The 22,987-nt window shown below is 42.1% G+C and overlaps 1 protein-coding gene across 3 annotated transcripts in view; it reads right to left on the reverse strand.

Annotated features, from left to right (window-relative positions):
• dnah2.L (dynein, axonemal, heavy chain 2 L homeolog) overlaps positions 1-11,743 on the reverse strand; it is a 113,616-nt gene extending 101,873 nt beyond the window's left edge. For 2 of the 3 annotated variants that reach the window (XM_041587378.1, XM_041587380.1), the window contains exons 1-4: positions 11,260-11,743; positions 6,825-6,958; positions 5,094-5,158; positions 1,324-1,494 (exon numbers count right to left, since the gene is read on the reverse strand). In XM_041587378.1, coding sequence (XP_041443312.1) covers positions 1,324-1,494; positions 5,094-5,158; positions 6,825-6,942 — 354 coding nt within the window. In that variant the 5' untranslated portion in view covers positions 6,943-6,958; positions 11,260-11,743. The remainder of the gene's footprint in view (positions 1-1,323; positions 1,495-5,093; positions 5,159-6,824; positions 6,959-11,259) is intronic. The other variant, XM_041587379.1, reaches the window with a different exon arrangement.
• Positions 11,744-22,987: the final 11,244 nt, after the last annotated feature.

A 22,987-nucleotide genomic window follows, 5' to 3' on the forward strand; every position in this document is an offset into this window, starting at 1 on the left:
CAAATGACAAACTCCTATTGCTTCCTATTTGCAGGGCAGCATGGCGGCTTGGGTCTGTAGATGAAAAACATTAAAAACACTTACAATTTTCCTACAGGATCACAAAGCGACTGCACCAATGCTTTCTTTCCATGGGAAGTGCAGCAGGGTTGCTCAGATGAATACAGAGAGGTTTTACATCATATTTCACCTGCCGTTATCATTATTAAAAACCGCCCAGAATCACCCAATGTTGATGGAATTAAAGAATGGTAAAACATACAATAGTCATCTAGTGAGCTGTGACAACTGGATGAACATCAATCTAAAGGTGGCCATACATGGAGAGATCCGCTCGTTTGGCGATGTCCCTCCGATATGCCCACCTTGAGGTGGGCAATATCGGGCTGATCCGATTGTGGGCCCTAGGGCCCAACGATCGGATCCTAACGATGCCCAAACGGGCGGTTAGATGCGGCCGCGATCCTACGGGATTTTCTGTCCCATCCGATCGAGATCTGGCCAGATCTCGATCGGTGAAGCCCATCGCGGGGCCCCATACACGGGCCAATAAGCTGCAGAAACGGTCTGTCGGCAGCTTTTATCGGCCCGTGTATGGCCACCTTAAGAGAAGTTATCTGTACTTCAAGGGATGGTGATACATTTTGGAGGATGCCAGAGTGCTATATATGTGGAAGCACAATTAAATATTTGCGGATTCCTGATTATCGACATGGTAAAGGAAGAAGTGAGGTCAAAGGGCAGAGGTCGTGGAGGGATGCAGAACTAAAACAGATGAAGGGTAGAGGAGCCGGTGGAGGTGGGCGAGGTGTCTTTGGAGGGCGAGGCAGGGGCGCCCCTGGTGGAGGAAGGGGCCAGCAAGACAAAAAGCCAGGCTTCTATGTGTACATACTAGGATAAAGCTAGACAATAAGTGGAAGGGAATGTCTCTATGAAAGCCTCACTGTGTGACTAAAGGTGGCCATAGATGCACAGATAATATCATTTAATATTCGGTGTGTGTATGGTGGGAAATGAGCCGACCGATATCGGCAGAAGATATTGGATATCGTTCAGCTCATCGATCGGGTTGGATGGAAAATTTTGATCGGGCGCCTTTGAAGGGACCTAAACATCGGCCATTGTTAGTGCTGAATGGTCAGATACAGGTAGAATTCTATTGTCTCTATATGTATATCTGACCATTCAGCTCTACACGTGTGTATTGAAACCAACCATCTTTCTTGGAAACATCTTTTCCAAAAAAGATGGTAATTGTTACGTCTATGGGCACCTTTAGGCAATGGAGTGCAGCTTTCCCAGGTATCAGTAAGTGCAGCTCACCTGTGCCGGCAGGTTTGCCTCTACCCTCAGCCCCATGTGAGGGTCAAAGTATACGGCCAGCGTTCTCTGGGTAACATCCGACGCAAAGCCATCAAGGGCCGCGTCCAACTCTTCTGTCCACGAATCCACTCTCAGCTGGCTCAGGACAAGCCTCTGCTTCAGATTTGGTTTCTGGGGGGAGAAAAAAAAAAGAGGATGGAATCAGATTTGCTAAGTTGATGGTCCTAAAGGGGACACTAACCACTAAAAATAAAAATATACCAAGAAGGAATGGTCTGGGCACATTTCATATGCGATTTTATGGCAGATGTGATCTTACTTTCTGCTTGAAGGAGGAATAAAAAAAACCCTCCCCCCCTACACTGGGTAGACCTCTCTCCCTGCCCTCCACCCCCCCATCCGGGAAAATGCTCCTCACTTTTTACTCACCCCACTGTGCAGATTCTGGCTCAGAGTTCACAGCAGCCATCTTCTTTCTTCAGTCTTTTTCGGAAGTTTCGGCGCATGCCACTGCATGCACAAAAAGTCACGGAAATTTGCAAAATATTTTTGGAAATCTTCGTGACTTTCGGCGCATGCGCAGTTACTCGGGACCAGAAATTTACTCCAACTGTGGATGCGCCAAAAATGCCGTCAATGCACAAAGATTACCGGAGAAGAAGAAGATGGCTGCCGTGAACTCTGAGGCCAGAATCTGCACGGAGGGGTGAGTAAAAAATTAGGGGCATTTGCCCAAGGGGGCAGGTAGGCTGGGGAGGGGGGGTCTACCTAGGGTAGGGGGGGGTTTAAACTATGTGTTAAATTCTCCTTTAAAGGGGTGGTTCACCTTGAAGTTAACATTTATTATAGAATGGACAATTCTAAGCAACCTTTCAGTTGGTCTTCTTTATTTATTTTTAATCATTTTTTTAGTTATTTGCTTTCTTCTTCTTCTGACTTTTTCCAGCTTTCAAATGGGGGGGGGGGTCACTGACCCCATCTAAAAACAAATGATCTGTAAGGCTACAAATGCATGGTTGCCAAGGTAATTTGGACCCTAGCAACCAGATTGCTGAAACTGCAAACTGGGTGGCTGCTGAATAAAAAGCTAAATAACTCCAATTACAAAATGTCTCAGAATATCACTCACTACATCATACTACAAGTTAACTCAAAGATGAACAATCACTTTAATGATTTCCCAAGACCCCTGAGCTTAGCTTCTCAGCAGCAACCCAGAACATACTGAGCATGTGCAGTGCCACTGACAAGATCCAAGATGGGGAGCACCTGTGGACAACTTTAAAGGCCTGGAGCATTACTGTTATAGGGCTGATGAGCCTTTGGGTTGGTACAATATGTTCAGTATATAAAATACAGTCAGTCTAGCCCATTTTAAGGCATTAGTTTTCCTTTAAATCCACAAATTTCAGGAGGAAATGGGTCATCATAAAGAAGACTTGCCCCAAAGATGATGGGACTGCTGTTGGAGAGAAGGTCAGAACATCAGTGGAAATTAGATGTCGATGTAGATGTAGAGCGGGGGTCCCCAACCTTTATTACCCACGAGCAACATTCAGACATAAAAAGAATTTTAGAGCAAAACAAGCATGAACAATATTCCTGGTTGGTACAAAATAAGGGCTGTGATTGGCTATTTAGTAACCGTATGTCGACTGGCAGCCTAAAGGAGGCTCTGATTGGCAGCACACCTGATTTTTATTTAACCAAAACTTGCCTCCAAACCGGAATTCAAAAATAAGCTCCTGCTTTAAGGCCACTGGGAGCAACATCCAATGGGTTGGTGAGCAATATGTTCCTCATGAGCTACTGGTTGGGGATCACTGATGTAGAGAGGGATATTCTGAGACAATTTGCAATTGGTTTTCATTTTTTATTATTTGTTGTTTTTGAGTTATTTAGATTTTTATTCAGCAGATTGCAGTTTCGATAATCTGGTTGCTAGGGTTCAAATTCCCCTAGCAACCATGCATTGATATGAATAAGAGACTGGAATATGAATAGGAGAGGCCTGAATAGAAAGAGGAGTAATAAAAAGTAGCAATAACAATACTTTTGTAGCCTTACAGAGCATTTGTTTTTTAGATGGGGTCAGTGACCCCCATTTGAAAGCTGGAAAGGTTCAGAAGAAGAAGGCAAATAACTAAAAAAATATAAAAAAAATGAAGGCCAACTGAAAAGTTGCTTAGAATGATGCATTCTATAACCTACTACAAGTTAACTTAAAGGTGAACCACCCCTTTAAGGAGGTTAATATATGCCGTGGATCATAAATATTCCTGCTGATATTGTGCAGAAATGCCTTTTCTGCCTTCCTGCGAGAACATTTGCAAAGTAATGATTTCATGCCGTAACATCTGCTGTGTAAACATGTAAACACGCGGCCAGATGCCACTCGCAATTATCTGACATCTCGGCGCAGCGGGCAGAACAAATTCCCACTCATCAAAAGCAGCGGAGTGAAAAGCTTCCTGGGACTACTTAAAGGGATACTGTCATGGAATAAAACTTTTTTTTTTCAAAACCCATCAGTTAATTGTGCTGAATTCTGCACGGAAATCCATTTCTCAAAAGAGCAAACTGATTTCTTTAACTTAATTTTGAAATCTGACATGGGCGTTGTCAGGTGAAAGAAAGAGGCTGATGTTCTTCTGCTTAGGAATAAAATTAGAAACCTTTCTCACATCTTTCCTAAGCAGAAGAACATCAGCCTCTTTCTTTCTCCTGACAACTTCCTTGACTACTTGCTGGTCAGACTGGTGGGAAACTGACCAGCAGGTGGCGCTGTTGGAACAAAATTCATTCATATTAACAGTACATGTATCCCTTAATATCTTATAATTAAAAGAAAAAAAATGTACATAGCAAAAGTGCTTAGAATAGCCCCTCCTCAATTTTAAATTCACTTATTTTTATGGTTTACTTATCCCTTAATAAGTTTCACTAGGTTACCCATGGCAGCCTCTGGATTACTGAGTTCCATTAGGATCACACAACCACTATCACTTGGGATTTTCTGCATTATTGTATGAAGAGGAAGGAGGTGCTTCCTATACATATCCCTACACACTGTGCTTCCTATACATATCCCTACACACTGTGCTTCCTATACATATCCCTACACACTGTGCTTCCTATACATATCCCTACACACTGTGCTTCCTATACATATCCCTACACACTGTGCTTCCTATACATATCCCTACACACTGTGCTTCCTATACATATCCCTACACACTGTGCTTCCTATACATATCCCTACACACTGTGCTTCCTATACATATCCCTACACTCTGTGCTTCCTATACATATCCCTACACACTGTGCTTCCTATACATATCCCTACACACTGTGCTTCCTATACATATCCCTACACACTGTGCTTCCAATACATATCCCTACACACTGTGCTTCCTATACATATCCCTACACACTGTGCTTCCTATACATATCCCTACACACTGTGCTTCCTATACATATCCCTACACACTGTGCTTCCTATACATATCCCTACACACTGTGCTTCCTATACATATCCCTACACACTGTGCTTCCTATACATATCCCTACACACTGTGCTTCCTATACATATCCCTACACACTGTGCTTCCTATACATATCCCTACACACTGTGCTTCCAATACATATCCCTACACACTGTGCTTCCTATACATATCCCTACACACTGTGCTTCCTATACATATCCCTACACACTGTGCTTCCTATACATATCCCTGAGGGCCTAAAATAATAAGAGGATTCCCATTTACCAGATCCAAGTACTCCTCAATGGCAGTAGGTATGGAGCTCTCATCCCTCTCGGGCTCAGTGGTTTCTACAAAATAAAGATCAGATGTGACAGAGAGTAAGTGGCAGTTGCACCAACATTATCTCATTAAAGGAAAAGGAAAGGTTAAAACTAAGTAAACTTTATCAGAAAGGTCTATATAAATACACCAGTAATCCCTCAAAGTAATGTTGCTCTGAGTCCTCTGTCAAAAGCAACACCACATTTCTTTCCTTCTATTGTGTACTCATGGGCTTCTGTATCAGACTTCCTGTTTCCAGCTTAAACCTCCAGAGCTTGGGCTTGAGCATGCTCAGTTTGCTCCTCTCTCTCTCTCTCGCCCCCTCCCCCACTCCCCTCCCTGCTGTAATCTTAGCCCAGAGCTATGAGCGAGCAGGGAAAGACTCAGGCAGGAAGTGATGTCACACCAAGCTAATATGGCAGCTGCTATGCTAAACAAACAGAGAGCTTCTAGAGCTGTTACTCAGGTATGGTAAAGCATTCTACAGAATAAATATAGTGTTATAGCTTGCACTATTGTGGCTAATCTATTGGCAATAGACTACCTCGGTAGCTTTCCTTCTCTTTTATCCCCCCAACTCAAACATCCAGAGCACTTTATCGCCCTGCACTTTAACATTTAACCACCTCCACTCCAGGGCCAGCACCAAAGGCCAGTACTGATACCCATTAGCAATGAAACTCTTATGAACAGAGAGACATGGTCAATTCAAATTAAATTCTCAGGCAGCAGAGGTCATGTGGTGGGTAACAAGGTCACCAAATAAGTGAAATATTGACCAATTGTGTCCCCTATGTGCTGGGCCAAATCATGAGCATGTGTTTGTTTGGCCCCTGGGGCCAATAATCACATCATGATGGCCTGGTGGGTGAGGAACCTTGTCAGATGGGATTCTCTCATTTGCCCCATAGATATATGGCTGTTGCCCAATCAGTGTCTCATTGAAATAAGGTCACTCCCCCTTCACTCTATAAGCCAATCAAATATCTCACGGTCATAAGGTCACTCCCCCTTTATTCTATAAACCAATCAAATATCTCACGGTCATAAGGTCACTCCCCCTTTATTCTATAAGCCAATCAAATATCTCACGGTCATAAGGTCACTCCCCCTTTATTCTATAAGCCAATCAGTTATCTCACTGTCATAAGGTCACTCCATCCTTTATTCTATAAGCCAATCAAATATCTCACTGTCATAAGGTCACTCCCTCCTTTATTCTATAAGCCAATCAAATATCTCAGTGTCATAAGGTCACTCACCCTTCATTCTATAAGCCAATCAATATCTCACTGTCATATGGTCACTCACCCTTCATTCTATAAGCCAATCAAATATCTCACGGTCATAAGGTCACTCCCCCCTTTATTCTAAAAGCCAATCAGTTATCTCACTGTCATAAGGTCATTCCTCCCTTTATTCTATAAGCCAATCAAATATCTCACTGTCATAAGGTCACTCCCCCTTCATTCTATAAGCCAATCAAATATCTCATGGTCATAAGGTCACTCCCCCTTTACTCTATAAGCCAATCAGTTATCTCACTGTCATAAGGTCACTCCCTCCTTTAGTCTATAAGCCAATCAGTTATCTCGCTGTCATAAGGTCACTCCCCTTTTGATTCTATTGCCCAATGAGATTTGTGACAGTCACTGTCATTAGATCACTTGCCCTTATATAACTAAATCTCACCCAGATGCTGCTTACTTGTGTTTTCCATCACTTCTCCTTCTGTGAGATCTTCTCCTTCATCAACTTGGGTCACAACGCTGGCCTCGGGCATCCCAGTGACAACGTCTGTGTCTGACATGTCTGCAGCCCGACACCTAAAGGCAAACACACATGATTCAAACAAATATGATTCAAACACACATGATTCAAACAAATATGATTCAAACACACATGATTCATATACTCACTGACAGTCCCTGGGTCTCACCATATAACATGCCACTCTAGTGACTCTCTATTACGTCAGTCCCACTGGCTTGTGCCTGCCATTTCTTAGCTCCCAGATATTTACAAATTCTACTAGAAATACTACATTTTATTACAGCCCTTTAGCAGGGAATATTTGTGCCCCTGAAGATGCCCCAGTAGCTCCCCATCTTCTTTTCTGCTGATTCCCAGCACATGCTCTGTGCTGCTGTCACTTACCTGAGTTTAGGGACCCACTCTCCATGAACTGTATTTATACACAATATAAAAAACAAAGCTGATTAGAAATGTATTCAGATTCACATTGCATGGCAGCTCTATAATCAGTGCAGTCTGCATCAGTACTGATTAATAAACCTATAGCTACATTTTGAACCAATGGGATTCTGGTGTGGTCCTGCACTCTGAGTAGAGAGTCTCAATTACTATGTGTGGTTTTGCACCTATGAAACTGCAACACTGGGAGAAGGAAACTATCGTGAAAATGAAAATTTAACATAAGCTTCCTCATACTACTAAGAATAAACTTTCTAAATACAGTCAATTAAAAATTCTGTACCGTTTCTGAAATAATCAAATTTATCTTCACTATTCCTCTCTCAGCATCTGTTTCTCTTCATTCTGTCTTCATGCAGCAGTTGGGTGTCAGATATTCACTGACAGTTACATCCAATATATCTTATAGGGGGGCTCCTTTTGCCTAGAAGATGTATTAGAGGTCACTCTATTAAACTCACCAGACATCATGTCTCTCTACATGCAGGATTTGTGCAAAAGGCAGTTATTTTGTTAGATTTTGTTTGTACTGAATGAGCTCTAATTCATCTGCTAGGAAAGGAGCCCCCTATCGGACGAGACCTGCCATTGACTTCTACATGTCCTTGGCAGCAGGTCTGGACTACTTACCTCCCCATGTTATCTACTGTGTATCCTGTGCTTGAATAGCTGCCCCCATGGCTACACAGCAGCTTGTTTATATAAACTATAGTAGTACTTATCTGTTATCTACTGTGTATCCTGTGCTTGAATAGCTGCCCCCATGGCTACACAGCAGCTTGTTTATATAAACTATAGTAGTACTTATCTGTTATCTACTGTGTATCCTGTGCTTGAATGGCTGCCCCCATGGCTACACAGCAGCTTGTTTATATAAACTATAGTAGTACTTATCTGTTATCTACTGTGTATCCTGTGCTTGAATAGCTGCCCCCATGGCTACACAGCAGCTTGTTTATATAAACTATAGTAGTACTTATCTGTTATCTACTGTGTATCCTGTGCTTGAATGGCTGCCCCCATGGCTACACAGCAGCTTGTTTATATAAACTATAGTAGTACTTATCTGTTATCTACTGTGTATCCTGTGCTTGAATAGCTGCCCCCATGGCTACACAGCAGCTTGTTTATATAAACTATAGTAGTACCTATCTGTTATCTACTGTGTATCCTGTGCTTGAATAGCTGCCCCCATGGCTACACAGCAGCTTGTTTATATAAACTATAGTAGTACTTATCTGTTATCTACTGTGTATCCTGTGCTTGAATGGCTGCCCCCATGGCTACACAGCAGCTTGTTTATATAAACTATAGTAGTACTTATCTGTTATCTACTGTGTATCCTGTGCTTGAATAGCTGCCCCCATGGCTACACAGCAGCTTGTTTATATAAACTATAGTAGTACTTATCTGTTATCTACTGTGTATCCTGTGCTTGAACGGCTGCCCCCATGGCTACACAGCAGCTTGTTTATATAAACTATAGTAGTACTTATCTGTTATCTACTGTGTATCCTGTGCTTGAATGGCTGCCCCCATGCCTACACAGCAGCTTGTTTATATAAACTATAGTAGTACTTATCTGTTATCTACTGTGTATCCTGTGCTTGAATGGCTGCCCCCATGGTTACACAGCAGCTTGTTTATATAAACTATAGTAGTACTTATCTGTTATCTACTGTGTATCCTGTGCTTGAATGGCTGCCCCCATGGCTACACAGCAGCTTGTTTATATAAACTATAGTAGTACTTATCTGTTATCTACTGTGTATCCTGTGCTTGAATGGCTGCCCCCATGGCTACACAGCAGCTTGTTTATATAAACTATAGTAGTACTTATCTGTTATCTACTGTGTATCCTGTGCTTGAATGGCTGCCCCCATGGTTACACAGCAGCTTGTTTATATAAACTATAGTAGTACTTATCTGTTATCTACTGTGTATCCTGTGCTTGAAAGGCTGCCCCCATGGCTACACAGCAGCTTGTTTATATAAACTATAGTAGTACTTATCTGTTATCTACTGTGTATCCTGTGCTTGAATGGCTGCCCCCATGGCTACACAGCAGCTTGTTTAAATAAACTATAGTAGTACTTATCTGTTATCTACTGTGTATCCTGTGCTTGAATGGCTGCCCCCATGGCTACACAGCAGCTTGTTTAAATAAACTATAGTAGTACTCATCTGTTATCTACTGTGTATCCTGTGCTTGAATGACTGCCCCCATGGCTACACAGCAGCTTGTTTATATAAACTATAGTAGTACTTATCTGTTATCTACTGTGTATCCTGTGCTTGAATGGCTGCCCCCATGGCTACACAGCAGCTTGTTTATATAAACTATAGTAGTACTTATCTGTTATCTACTGTGTATCCTGTGCTTGAATGGCTGCTCCCATGGCTACACAGCAACTTGTTTGTATAAACTATAGTAGTACTTATCTGTTATCTACTGTGTATCCTGTGCTTGAATGGCTGCCCCCATGGCTACATACAGCAGCTTGTTTATATAAACTATAGTAGTACTTATCTGTTATCTACTGTGTATCCTGTGCTTGAATGGCTGCCCCCATGGCTACACAGCAGCTTGTTTATATAAACTATAGTAGTACTTATCTGTTATCTACTGTGTATCCTGTGCTTGAATGGCTGCCCCCATGGCTACACAGCAGCTTGTTTATATAAACTATAGTAGTACTTATCTGTTATCTACTGTGTATCCTGTGCTTGAATGGCTGCCCCCATGGCTACACAGCAGTTTGTTTATATAAACTATAGTAGAGTTTCTGAAGCAAACACACCGGTTTTACCAGTGCAGGGCAACAGGTCATTATATTGTCATTAATTTAAAATACTTTTATGCTACTTTCCTGTTACTGTTCCTTTAGGAACTTAACTGTTACCTTTTGGGGTCCCATGAAAATATGAGCCCTAGTGATTATATAACAAAAAGTCACAGGCAGCCATAAGAAACCACACTGGTACATTTTGGGGGACACGTACAATTATGAACCAACTGACCATATATATACAGGTTTGGGATCCATTATCTGGAAACCCATTAGCCAGAAAGCTCTGAATTACAGAAAGGTTGTCTCCCATAAACCTTTTCCATTAATATCAAATAATGCAAATTTTTTTTAAATGATTTCCTTTTTTTGTGTAATAATAAAACAGTAGCTTGTACTTGATCCCAACTAAGATATAATTAATCCATATTGGAAGCAAAACCAGTCTATTGGGTTTATTTCATGTTTATATGATTTTCTAGTAGACTTAAGGTATGAAGATCCAAATTATGGAAGGATTCGTTATCTGGAAAAACCCCGGTCCCGGGCATTCTGGATAACAGGTCCCATACCTGTATAGTAAAAGTCGTGGGGCCGTCAGAAACCCAATTGGTACCATTAGGTGATTATACAAGAATGGACTCTAGTTACTGCATAAAAAAGACACAGCGCCCATCAGAAACAAGATCATTAGCCCAGCTGGTACCTTTGGGTCCCCATATTATTATGCCCCCTAGTAGTTTTATATTATAAAATACAGAACACTCATCAGTAGCCCAGCTGGTACCTATTGGGCCCCTTGTAAATATGAACCCTATACATGTCCCCATACAGTTATAGAGTGTGGCCCCAAGTTGTGACTATACATTAGGGGCCTATTTATCCTAATGTCAATAAAGTGCAGGGAATGTTGCCCAGAAGAACCAATCAGCAGTTAGAAAGAAAAGCAGAGATCTGATTGGTCGCTATGAGTAATGTTTCAGCGCACTCTATAGAGAGAGAGAGAGTAGTATAATAACTAGGCCTCTACACATACAAGTAATAGGAATGATCTGAATGAGCCTGTGTGGCCCCTCGGTTACTGAAATGTTAGTGCAGCAGTTCTCACCCCTCTCAGTACTCACCCCTGTGTGTGTCGGTCCCCGTGTGTAGCTCAGTGTATTATATGGAATGGAATAGTCACACTACTGTACACACACAAGTCCCTGCGGTTGCTCTAGACGCGTTCCCTTGGCAACAGGCGTGCAAGAGGCGGGACGAACAGTGGGAGGCAGAACAGACAGTGCAGGAAACCATTCAGCGCAGCGAGGCGATGACTGACGGAGGCGCTGGCCAATGAGATAGCACCATGTCTATGGGAGTGTTTTGGTTATTCTAGGGTTGCCAGGTTGATGGGTTTACCATTAAATTGAGATAGTTTTAAAATGTAGTGGCGGGTTTTAAGAGTCCAAACCCACCAATGTAGGGATTTGAGTTATTTTTGCCGCGGGTTTGGACTTTCAAAATCATTTTATGCAAACGGTCAAATCTCACTGGAGACAAGAGAGACAAGAGAAAGACACAAGAGAGAGACAAGAGAGAGACTAGAGAGACAAGAGAGACACTAGAGAGACAAGAGATAAATAAGAGAGACTAGAGAGAGAGAGACTAGAGAGAGAGAGACTAGAGAGAGACTAGAGAGAGAGAGACTACAGAGAGACTAGAGAGAGACAAGAGAGATACTAGAGAGACAAGAGAGAGGCTAGAGATAGACAAGAGAGACTAGAGAGAGACAAGAGAGAGACAAAAGTGAGAGACTACAGAGAGACTACAGAGAGACTAGAGAGAGAGAGAAGAGAGATACTAGAGAGACTAGAGAGAGACTAGAGATAGACAAGATAGAGACTAGAGAGGGACAAGAGAAAGACAAGTGAGAGACTAGAGAGAGAGACTAGAGAGAGACAAGAAATAGACTAGAGAGAGACAAGAGAGAGACTAGAGAGAGACTAGAGAGACAAGAAAGAGACTAGAGAGAGAGAGACAAGAGAGAGACTATAGAGACAAGAGAGAGAGACAAGAGAGAGACTATAGAGACAAGAGAGAGAGACAAGAGAGAGACTAGAGAGACATGAGAGACAAGAGAGAGACTAGAGAGAGAGACTATAGAGACAAGAGAGAGACTAGAGAGAGAGAAGAGAGAGAGACTAGAGAGGGACAAGAGAGAGACAAGATAGAGAGACTAGAGAGAGAGACTAGAGAGAGACAAGAGAGAGACTAGAGAGGGACAAAAGAGAGACTAGAGATACAAGAGAGAGACTAGAGAGAGGGAAGAGAGAGACTAGAGAGGGACAAGAGAGAGACAAGATAGAGAGACTAGAGAGAGATAAGAGAGAGACAAGAGAGAGACTAGAGAGGGACAAAAGAGAGACTAGAGATACAAGAGAGAGACTAGAGAGAGAGAAGAGAGAGAGACTAGAGAGGGACAAGAGAGAGACAAGATAGAGAGACTAGAGAGAGAGACTAGAGAGAGATAAGAGAGAGACAAGATAGAGACTAGAGAGGGACAAAAGAGAGACTAGAGATACAAGAGAGAGACTAGAGAGAGACAAGAGAGACTAGAGAGAAAGACTAGAGAGAGATAAGAGAGAGACAAGAGAGAGACTAGAGATAGACAAGATTGAGACTAGAGAGGGACAAAAGAGAGACTAGAGAGACTAAAGAGAGACTAGAGAGAGACAAGAGAGACTAGAGAGATAAGATAGAGAGACTAGAGAGAGAGATAAGAGAGAGACAAGAGAGACTAGAGAGATACCAGAGAGAGACAAGAGAGAGAGAGAAAAGAGAGAGATACTAGAGAGAGAGACTGCTGCTGCACTTCGGCACTCCCCCTCCCCCCAGAGCTTCGCTGGCTGCACTGTGTGTGTGTCTGTGTGTGGAGACTGGAAGAGGAGGAGCCAGTGGACATCACATGACTGAGAGAGAGCGACTACCTGCTGCTATGTGTGTGTTACACCTCAGTGCTAATGCATACCTAAAAAAAGAGGGACAAAAAAGTTGGAGCGCATCAATTTTTTGGACCACACCCTTTTTTGTGGCCACACCCCCTAATTACCATGTTCATTTTACAAAATTTGGCAGGTTATGAAAGTTTGAACATATTTCTGTGTTTTGTTTTCCCCAGTTATTACAGTTTTGCTAATTGTTACAAAAGTATCTTATCTGCAGCTGTGGCTGTTCTGGGCTCTCTGCCAAAAGCCAATTAAGTTAGAAACTTTCTGGTTGTTCAGTGCAGAGAAAAGCTGGACTTTCCAGTGCAAATGAGGGACTACGGGTTTAGCTGTCAAAAGACTGGAGGGTGCTATAATGGAGAAGCTGTGGGTGGCTGCTGACTGGAGGGTGCTATAATGGAGGAGCTCTGGGTGACTGCTGACTGGAGGGTGCTATGGAGGAGCTCTGGGTGACTGCTGACTGGAGGGTGCTATAATGCAGGAACTGTGGGTGACTCAGTGGGGTTTTGGCCCATAAGTTGTTTCAGTAAATGTTTATGAAAAATATCTTCCTACCAAGGTAAAGGGGTGGTTCAACTTTAACTGTTATATGAAGGCTAAATCTAAGCAATTTATTGGTCTTCATTAATTATTTTATTTATTCATTATTTGCCTTTCTCTTCTGACTCTTTCCAGCTTCCAAATGGGGGGTCACTGACCCCATCTAAAATAAAACAAATGCTCTGTACGGCTACAAATGTATTGTTATTGCTACTTTTTATGACTCATCTTTCTATTCAGTCCCTCTCCTATTCATATTCCAATCAGTGCACGGTTGCTGGGGTAATCTAGAGCCTAGCAACCAGGTGGCTGAAATCGCAAACAGGAGAGCTGCTGAATAAAAAGCTAAATAACCACAAATAATAAAAAATGAAAACCAATTGCAAATGATCTCAGAATATCCCTCAATTCTCTATACATCAGACTAACAGTTAATTTAAAGATGAACAACCCCTTTTAATAGGCACCTGAGGGCCCGTGCATTAGCAGCAGTTTTAGGGGTGTTTGCAGCTGAATCAGCTGGCAGAGCTGAGGGGGTTACCCCTCTCTTATGCTATTGGTGGAGGGGTATAACTGCAGAGGAAGCAGAGGGGGGGCAGGAGGTATAGGGGCCCCCCGAGGCCCTAAATAATAAGCAATTTCAACATATATATTGGTAAAAAAAATAACAACCTCTGGATATGTTGGGGGCCCCAAAATGAATTTCCTGTGGGGCCCAGAAACATGTGGTCACGGCGGTGCATGTGTAAAGACTTCCTGAGAACCCGCCAATCAAGAAGGGGTCGGGGCCTAGGGTGCCAAAAAACCAAGACTGAAGGGGTGGTTCACCTTTAAGTAAACTTTTAGTATGTAATAGAATGGCAAATTCTATTTCATTATTTATTTTTGATAGTTTTATAATTATTTGCCTTTTTCTTCTGATCCTTTCCAGCTTTCAGATGGGCGTCGCTGACCCCATCTAAAAAGCAAATGCTCTGTAAGGCTACTCACTTATTATTACTGCTACTTTTTATTGCTCATCTTTCTAGTAAGGTCCTCTCCTATTCATATTCCAGTCTCTTATTCAAATCAAGGCATGGTTGCTAGGGGAATTTGGACCCTAGCAACCAGATTGTTTATAACGCAAATTGAAGAGCTGCTGAATAAACAGCTAAATAAGTCAAAAACCTTAAATAATAAAAAATGAAAACCAATTGCAAATTATCTCAGAATATCCCTCTCTACATCATACTAACAACCCCTTTAGAATACTGAGATGAGCACATTTTCTGAGGCTTTTACGGTGCAGCCTGTTAACTCTGTTAATAATAATAATAAAATACTGATTTTTTTTCCTTTTCTTGGCAGGGAATCTCTGCAGATCCGACGGACTCCAGGGGACCACGGTCTATACTGATCATCATGCAGGATTATGTACGATAATGGGTGAGATTCGCATTTTATACTTATTTTTTAACTCAGACTTGGCTTTCGATTTTTTTTTTTTAAAACATTTTTGAATGGTGGGAGCTTTCTGTATGTGCCGGTCGCTATGGGGATGATGCCGGGTGCCACTTCCCCAAATATAAAAGTGGGAATTGACTCAGCAGCTGCCATGTTTCCCTGTACAGATTAGTCTGCACTATATAATGGCAGCAATCCTTATTGTATATGTACAGTGCCGTTACGCTATTGCAGAGTCAACGTCACATGATCAGAAGGGAGGACACACTTTCAATTTGAAGGTATTAGGGATGCACCGAATCCACTTTGTTGGAATCGGCCGAATCCTTGGCATATGCAAATTAGGGGTAGGACGGGGAAAACATTTTTTACTTCCCTGTTTTGTAACAAAAAGTCATGCTATTTACCTCCCCGCCCCTAATTTGCATATGCAAATTTGGATTCGGTTCGGCCTGGCAGAAGGATTCGGCCGAATCCGAATCCTGCTGAAAAAGGCCAAATCCTGGCCGAATCCCATACCGAATCCTGGATTCGGTGCATCCCTAAAAGGTATATAAACGAATGTATTTATTGTTCTGCCTTTTTATCCTTTTGTATTTGTGGTGTATTTTGCCCCTGATGAAGACCGCCCATGTGGACGAAACGCGTAGGGCTATCTGCTGCCTTATGTAAGTTTTGATTAGAGCTGCACTGAATCCAGGATTCGGTTCGGGATTTGGCCAGGATTCAGGCTTTTTCAGCAGTATTCAGATTTGGCCGAATCCTTCTGCCAGGCCGAACCAAATCTAAATCTGCATATGCAAATTAGGGGCGGGAGGTAAATTACGTGACTTTTTGTCACAAAACAAGGAAGTAAAAAATGTTTTCCCCTTCCCACCACTAATTTGCATATGCAAATTCGGATTTGGTTCAGTATTCGGCTGCATCTTTCGCCAAGGGTTTCAGAAAAGTGGATTGGGTGCATCCCTAGTTTTGATACAATAAATTTTGACTATTTATAGTAATTGAGTGGCAATCATTATGTTTTTTTTGTTGCAGAGGCGACAGACAGTTTTCAGACCAAAAACCTTTATGATAGTGACGTGGCAGTATAATGGCGAATGCCACGGGTGCCGTTGCTCCTAGTCTTATTTTTCTATTTGCGTAAGGGAATATGTTTCATTTTGCTGCTTCCTTCCAGGCACAGCGACATTAGGCATCGTTAGTGGTTCTTATCTGAATGACTGATTATTGCTTTACAGCCTGGGCAGATAAGAAAACATACAAAGGGATGCCATAATCATATGACTTTCTCTTCTTAGCCCCTTATTTCTCATGTGTAAGTAGATCATGATGCTGATGTGCTCTCATATAGGAGAACAAAGGGCCGCTGGCTCCTATTGCTGTTTTTCTCATCACTGTTTTCATCATGGCACGACTGGTTGGAATGGCCACTAATGACCTGAAACCAGAGATTGGCTCACAAAAGCATAATAACCTCCAAACAAGGGATTTGAAGTGTTTCCCATTCACATTAATGGAAGCTGCACTGGACCCTTCCAGAATTTTGTCTCATTACCAGAGGCGACAGCTCTCTTAAAGGGGTGGGTCACCTTTAAGTTAACTATAGAATGGCTAATTCTAAGCAACTTTTATTTATTTTGTAGGGATGCACCGAATCCACTATTTTGGATTCGGCTGAACCCCGAATCCTTCACAAAAGATTTGGCCTATTATCGAACCAAATCCGAATTCTAATTTGCATATGCACATTAGGGGTGGGAAGGGGAAAACATTTTTTACTTGTTTTGTGACAAAAAGTCATGCAATTTCCCTCACCGTCCCTAATTTGCATATGCAAACTCGGATTCGGTTCGGCCGGGCTGAAGGATTCCGCCAAATCAGAATCCTGCTGAAAAAGGCCTAATCCTGGCCGAATCCCGAACCGAATCCTGGATTCAGTGCATCGCTATTATTTTGTATAGTTTTTCAATGATTTGCCTTCTTCTCACGACTCTTTCCAGCTTTCAAATGGGGGTCACTGACCCCATCTAAAAAAACAAATGCTCTGTAAGGCTATAAATATATTGTTATTGTTACTTTTTATTGCTCATCTTTCTATTCAGGCCTCTCCTATTCATATTCCAGTCTCTTATTCAAATCAATGCATGGTTGCTAGGTTAATATGGACCCTAGCAACCAGATGGCTGGAGAGCCGCTGAATAAAAAGTTTAACTCAAAAATCACAAATAGTAAAATTCTGTGTTATAAAATTAACTTCTACTACTTTATATGGGGGGGTCACCTTTACATGAACTTTTAGTATGATGTTGTGATAATTTTTTATTAATAAATTTGCATTTTTTATTATTTGTGGTTTTATTTAGCTTTTTATTCAGCAGCAGCAATTTCAGAAATCTGGTTGCTAGGGTCCAGAGCATTTGTTGTTTTTTTTATGGGGTCGGTGACCACATTTGAAAGATGTAAAGAATCAGTAGAAAAAGGCAAATCATTTAAAAACTATAAAAAATAAACGAGGTACTTTTTATAAAAAGTTGCTTAGAATTGACTATTCTATAATATACACAAACCAACTTAAAGGTGAATCACCCTTTTAATTCCCAACATTCATTACTTTCTGGAAGACTCCAACATTCTATACATGCAAATCTAATGCTCTTGTTCCCTGCATCGTACTATGGAAGACGAGTTCATTAGTAAAATGTTTCCATTGAATTTGTATATATTTGTGCTCATTGATCATAACCCTCCCACATTCCATTATTTGCCTTTTCTTCACACAGTGGGGTGCAAAGTAGTGATGGTAGAGCACAGGCCGAGGGCCGGATAAGATGGAATTGAGGGAGAATGCATTTTTTGCTTTTCTACTTGCTCCTGTCATATGTTTGTAACCTTGTTATATGTTAGTGGTGCCCTGGCCAATTGTTGGGCCTCAAAGGCTGACCCTCTAATAACCCAATGTCTGTGCTTTTGTGTCTGTCGAAACCCTTGATTTCTGTAGTATCTACGTTAGCTCATAAGGGGGCAACAGAGAGCAGGGATCCTCCTAATTCTACCTGTGGCTCTGTCTCATTGCTGTGATATTCAAACACTCGCCACACATATTTCTTATTGCATTTGTGTTTGGTTAACATTTTTGAGTTTATTTTTTGTGCCGTCTTTGTATTTGTTTTGTTTGTATTTCATAAGATCATCACACACAGTTCCTAATGAAATGGATCAGAACAAACACAAAGTTGCCACATGTGTAATATGCCTTCTTTATTGCCTCTCCGTAATGATAGAGATTGAGAGAGGGCGGTGGATGGAGAGAGACAGAGGAAAGGAGAGTGTGGGGGAGAAAGAGAGGATAGTTTGGGGGTAAGAAACAGTATGGGAGAAAGAAAAAGAATAGAGGAGAGAGAGGGAGTGAGTGAGAGAGAGATGTAGAGAAACTAAAGTTGTGAGAGGGGAGGGACAGACAAGAAGGAAATATTAGGAGATCGGCAGAAAAAGAGAAAAGGGGAGAGAAATGAGTAAGAGGGTGATAAAAAGGTAAGGGAGGGATGATGGAGGCCAAAATATAAGGGGATAGAGAGAAACTGTCAGAATAAAAGAGGAGGGGAGAAATAATAAGAGTGAAGAGGATAAAGTTAAGGGGTAGTAGAAATAGAGAAAGAGTTGGGGAGAGAGGCGGAGAAAGGGAGAAGGGTAGAGAGAGAGAGAAAGAAAAAAAAAAGGAGAGGGTGGAATATAAAGGGGTAAAAAGACCAGAAGTGGGAGATGGAGAGAGTGGAGCTGAACGCACAAAAGAGTAAGGTATAAAGAGGAGACAAGAGAAAGCTTTTCAGAGATATAGAGAGACAGGAATAGGTGAGACGGGAGAAAGGGGGAAGAAGAAAGGAGAGAAAGAGTTAAGGAAAGAGGTAAAATAAGATAGAAGGAGTGAGAAGGTGAGAAAGAGGTAATGAGAAAGGAAAGATAAACAAAATAAAAGTCTTGAAGAATAAGAGAGGAAGGGAAAGGATAAGATAAATATGAGGGGAATGGGAAGGACAGAATGAGAGAGAAGCAGAAACAGGAGGGTGGAAGAGAGAAAGGCACAGAAAGAAGGAGAGATTGAGATAGAAAAAGAGAACAGAAAGTGAGTAAAAGGGAATAAAGAGAGAACAAGAAGAGAGAAGAGATAGAGGCAAAAAGAGAGATGGAGAGATGGAGAGAAAGGGAAGAGGAGAATTATTATTATTAAAACATAATTATAAAGTTCCAACATATTCCACAGCGCTGTACAATAACTGGGTGTGGAAGGACAGAAGAGGAGAAATAGAAGAGAAATAGTAAAAAGGAAACAGAATAAAATAGGAGGAAGAGAGGTATAGAGACAAAGAGAGAAGGTGAGATAGAGAGAAGAAAAAGAGGCAGGTGTTTACAACCAATTCTTCCTTGCCACCCTTTCTTCCAGCGATGTGACACCTCTATGTAAAAAAACACCCTCCCTTATTCGCACTTCATCTTTTCCCTCCCAACACCCAAACTGCCTCCCTCCACCTCCCTGCGCTCAGCCAGTATACATGGAGCTACAGACTGGAGACTTGTTAGATGCTCATACATATTCATAGAGTGACAGGCTGCTAATCAGGGCTAATTACAACTGCATCCCATCCGGCAGGACTGGATACACAAGTAGGGAACCGCTAGGACTGTGTGCGCAATACAACCTCTATGGTGGCTCAGCAGAAATCTGCATCTACCTGTGTTAATAGCTAAACCGGAAAAAAATCAGATGGACCAAGTTAAATAAAGAGATTGATTCTCCCATGCTTTCAAGCCATGCAGTAATTAGTTATTAGATGCTCTCTGCCTGCTAACGGAGCAATTAACCCATCTCATTATGTTGGGCAATAGACTGTGACCTCACACATTCATTACAGAAGTAATGTTACTTAACGTTTATTTATAGTGCTACTCACATTGAGAGATGCACCCCGACAACACTTGCTGAGCCCCCAAAGTGCACGACCCATACTGAATCTTTACAACCGTATGATTGGACACCACACAAGTAGGTTCAATTGCTGATGTGCGTATGGGATGTAAAGTGGCTCTAGTACAGTATCAGAGTTCTTGGTTCATTACTCAGGCACTTGATTAATGGGAGACATTCTACAACTGGCATCTGACGTAAAGACAGCAACTGATGGAGAGGTTCCGAAATAACCGTAATGACTTGATTGGAAAAATGCAACCGATTAAAAAATAAAAAGATAGAGAAGAAAGTAGTGGTGTAACTACCAGGAGTGTAGGGGGGATGCGAAAAGAAAGCAGTGGCGTAAGTACAGGGGGTGCATTCACAACTGGGTCCTAAAGGTTGCCATAGACGCAAAGATCCACATCGCCAAACAAGCGGATTTTTCCTGATATGCCATTAACGAGCATGGCTATATCGGGGGTAATCTGGGGCCGTATGACCAAACGATCCGATTAGGATGTGCAATGGGCTCCGGCGGGATCGGTCGGGTCAAAATCAAACCTGACTGATCGACCAAACGATGATCTCTGCCGGACGAAAGCTGTCGGCACTCCTCACACACGATACGAAAATCATACAAATCCTCAATTCGTACGATAGGATCTGTGTGTCTATGGCCAGCTTAAGGCTAAGGTCACGCTGGGCAATAAGTCGCCCGCGATTTTTAAAAGAAAGTCACGGCGACAAGGCGATCTCCTTTGAGCAGAAAGAAAGTTTCGAGCGACTTTTATCAGGAAGCGATTTTCATCCCATTGTGCTTTGCGCTACATCCATACGCTGTTTGTCTGTACTGGTGCGGCCTCTCGTACCGTTGTTACGTAGCGTCTTGACGTCAGCGCGAAAATTTCCATATTATCGCGGCTACTATTCTTTGTGTGTGTGTGTTTGTGGGAGATTTCTGTGCTTCTTTATGTACATACTATTTCTCAGCTATCGCTCCAAAAAGGGTTTCTGCGCGTTTTAAAGCTACAGGCGATTGTGTACATATTCGCTCGCCATTTGCATGAATCTTGATGTGTCGACAAAATGAACGACTTGTCGTCAGGACTCGCTTTTAAAAATCGCGGGCGACTTATGGCCCAGTGTGACCTTAGCCTTAGGGGATGAAAAAGGTACGTCGTGGGCTGGAGGGGATTTTTTGCCCGAACGCAGAGCAAGGGGGATGAGTCTGGAGATAACATATATCTTTTGGGTGTGTGATAGGAGCCTGTGAGCATAACTTCTATAAAGAAGCCTGAGTCTGCTGCTCAGCTGCAGTCCCATCATTGCTTGGGTTAATAAATGTAGTGTGAATGAGAAGCAGTTTATATTTACAGGAGCCCTCGCAGCATTCAGACAGGTATGAATAAATAAGCAAGTTGTTACAGCAGGCAGCACAGCAACATGGAGAAGATGTACTATAAAACTTTGGATCCCATCGTCGTGTCCTGTTGAGCAGTAGATACGTCTTATGGCATAGTAGTCTCTATTCATGATATGGGCAGTGTAAAACTACTAATAGATACAAAAAGATCATTACTATCTAGGGATGCACCGAATCCATTATTTTGGGATTTGACCATATCCCAAACCTTTCAATCTTGAATCCGAATCCTAATTTGCATATGTAAATTAGAGTAGAAAGTTTGTGCGATGAAAAGCCCCATGAATTTTAGGATTCGGTTCAGGCAGGCACTTGGATTCGTCCGAATCCTGCTGAAAAAGGCCAAATCCGGAACTGAATCCTGGATTAATATCTGGAGCTTCTGCTGGAATCACATCATAGTAGTTAAATGATGGGGCCCTATCTTAAACTGCTTAGAGTTCCTTTCTGTCTTAATTCATCTCTTTTGGGCACAGATCCTTTAGCTAATGATACTTTAGCCCCATACACGAGCCGACAAGTTTCCAATTCGATCTAGAAGGACCAAGTCGGAGGCTTTTAATTAGCACTTTCATGGCCGGCTGAACTTGGAAAGTGATTCTAATGCCTTGAAGAGCAATAGGAAACTAGGGATGCACTGAATCCAGGATTCGGTTCGGGATTCGGCCTTTTTCAGCAGGATTCGGATGTGGCCGAATCCTTCTGCCCGGCCGAACCGAATCCAAACCCTAATTTACATATGCAAATTAGGGGTGGGGAGGGAAATCACGTGACTTTTTGTCACAAAACAAGGAAGTAAAAAATGTTTTCCCCTTCCCACCCCGAATTTACATATGCAAATTAGGGTTTGTATTCGGTTCGGTATTTGGCTGAATCCTTCACCAAGGATTCGGGGGTTCGGCCGAATCCAAAAGAGTGAATTCTGTGCATCCCTATAGGAAACCTTCCTTTACTTGCTTTGGACTTTGCCAACAGAGGAGGATAATCTAAAGAAGCAGAAGCCGGAGAGAGCAACTGGCAGCCCATTCATCTGGCAGCTGGAGTTCATCTAGTCATCTTCTGGTTGCTCATCGATGGCGTAGCGTTTGTTCTATTATAAGAACTGTTAAGTGGAGCAAAGGCTATTAGAGAGCATGCAACATGAAGTAAATAAATAAATAAAACTATTGCTTCCTAGCCAAGAGCTCCTGGCCTTGGCTACTTGCTCTTAATAAAAACCCTGAAGAAATGACAAATACCGCCATCATTACCAAGAAGCCAATCTAGAGGCCGCAGACATCAAAGTATTTCGAGTGTCACTTCACTTGCTGTAGACCTGGAGTGTTCATATTACTTTTCCTACAGACACAAAAAAGAACAAAAGCAGGTTATTACTGGAGGCAGATGGGGCTTAAATGATCTCTGCAGCACCTTGTGGAACCCAACCACAACAAACACTGTAATGTTACAGTCTTCTGTGCATCCACGGGACCTGGAATTTACACACCGCAATTGATATATGAGAGGGGATC

Source organism: Xenopus laevis, chromosome 3L (genome assembly GCF_017654675.1).
Source record: "Xenopus laevis strain J_2021 chromosome 3L, Xenopus_laevis_v10.1, whole genome shotgun sequence".
Classification (NCBI taxonomy): Eukaryota; Metazoa; Chordata; class Amphibia; order Anura; family Pipidae; genus Xenopus; species Xenopus laevis.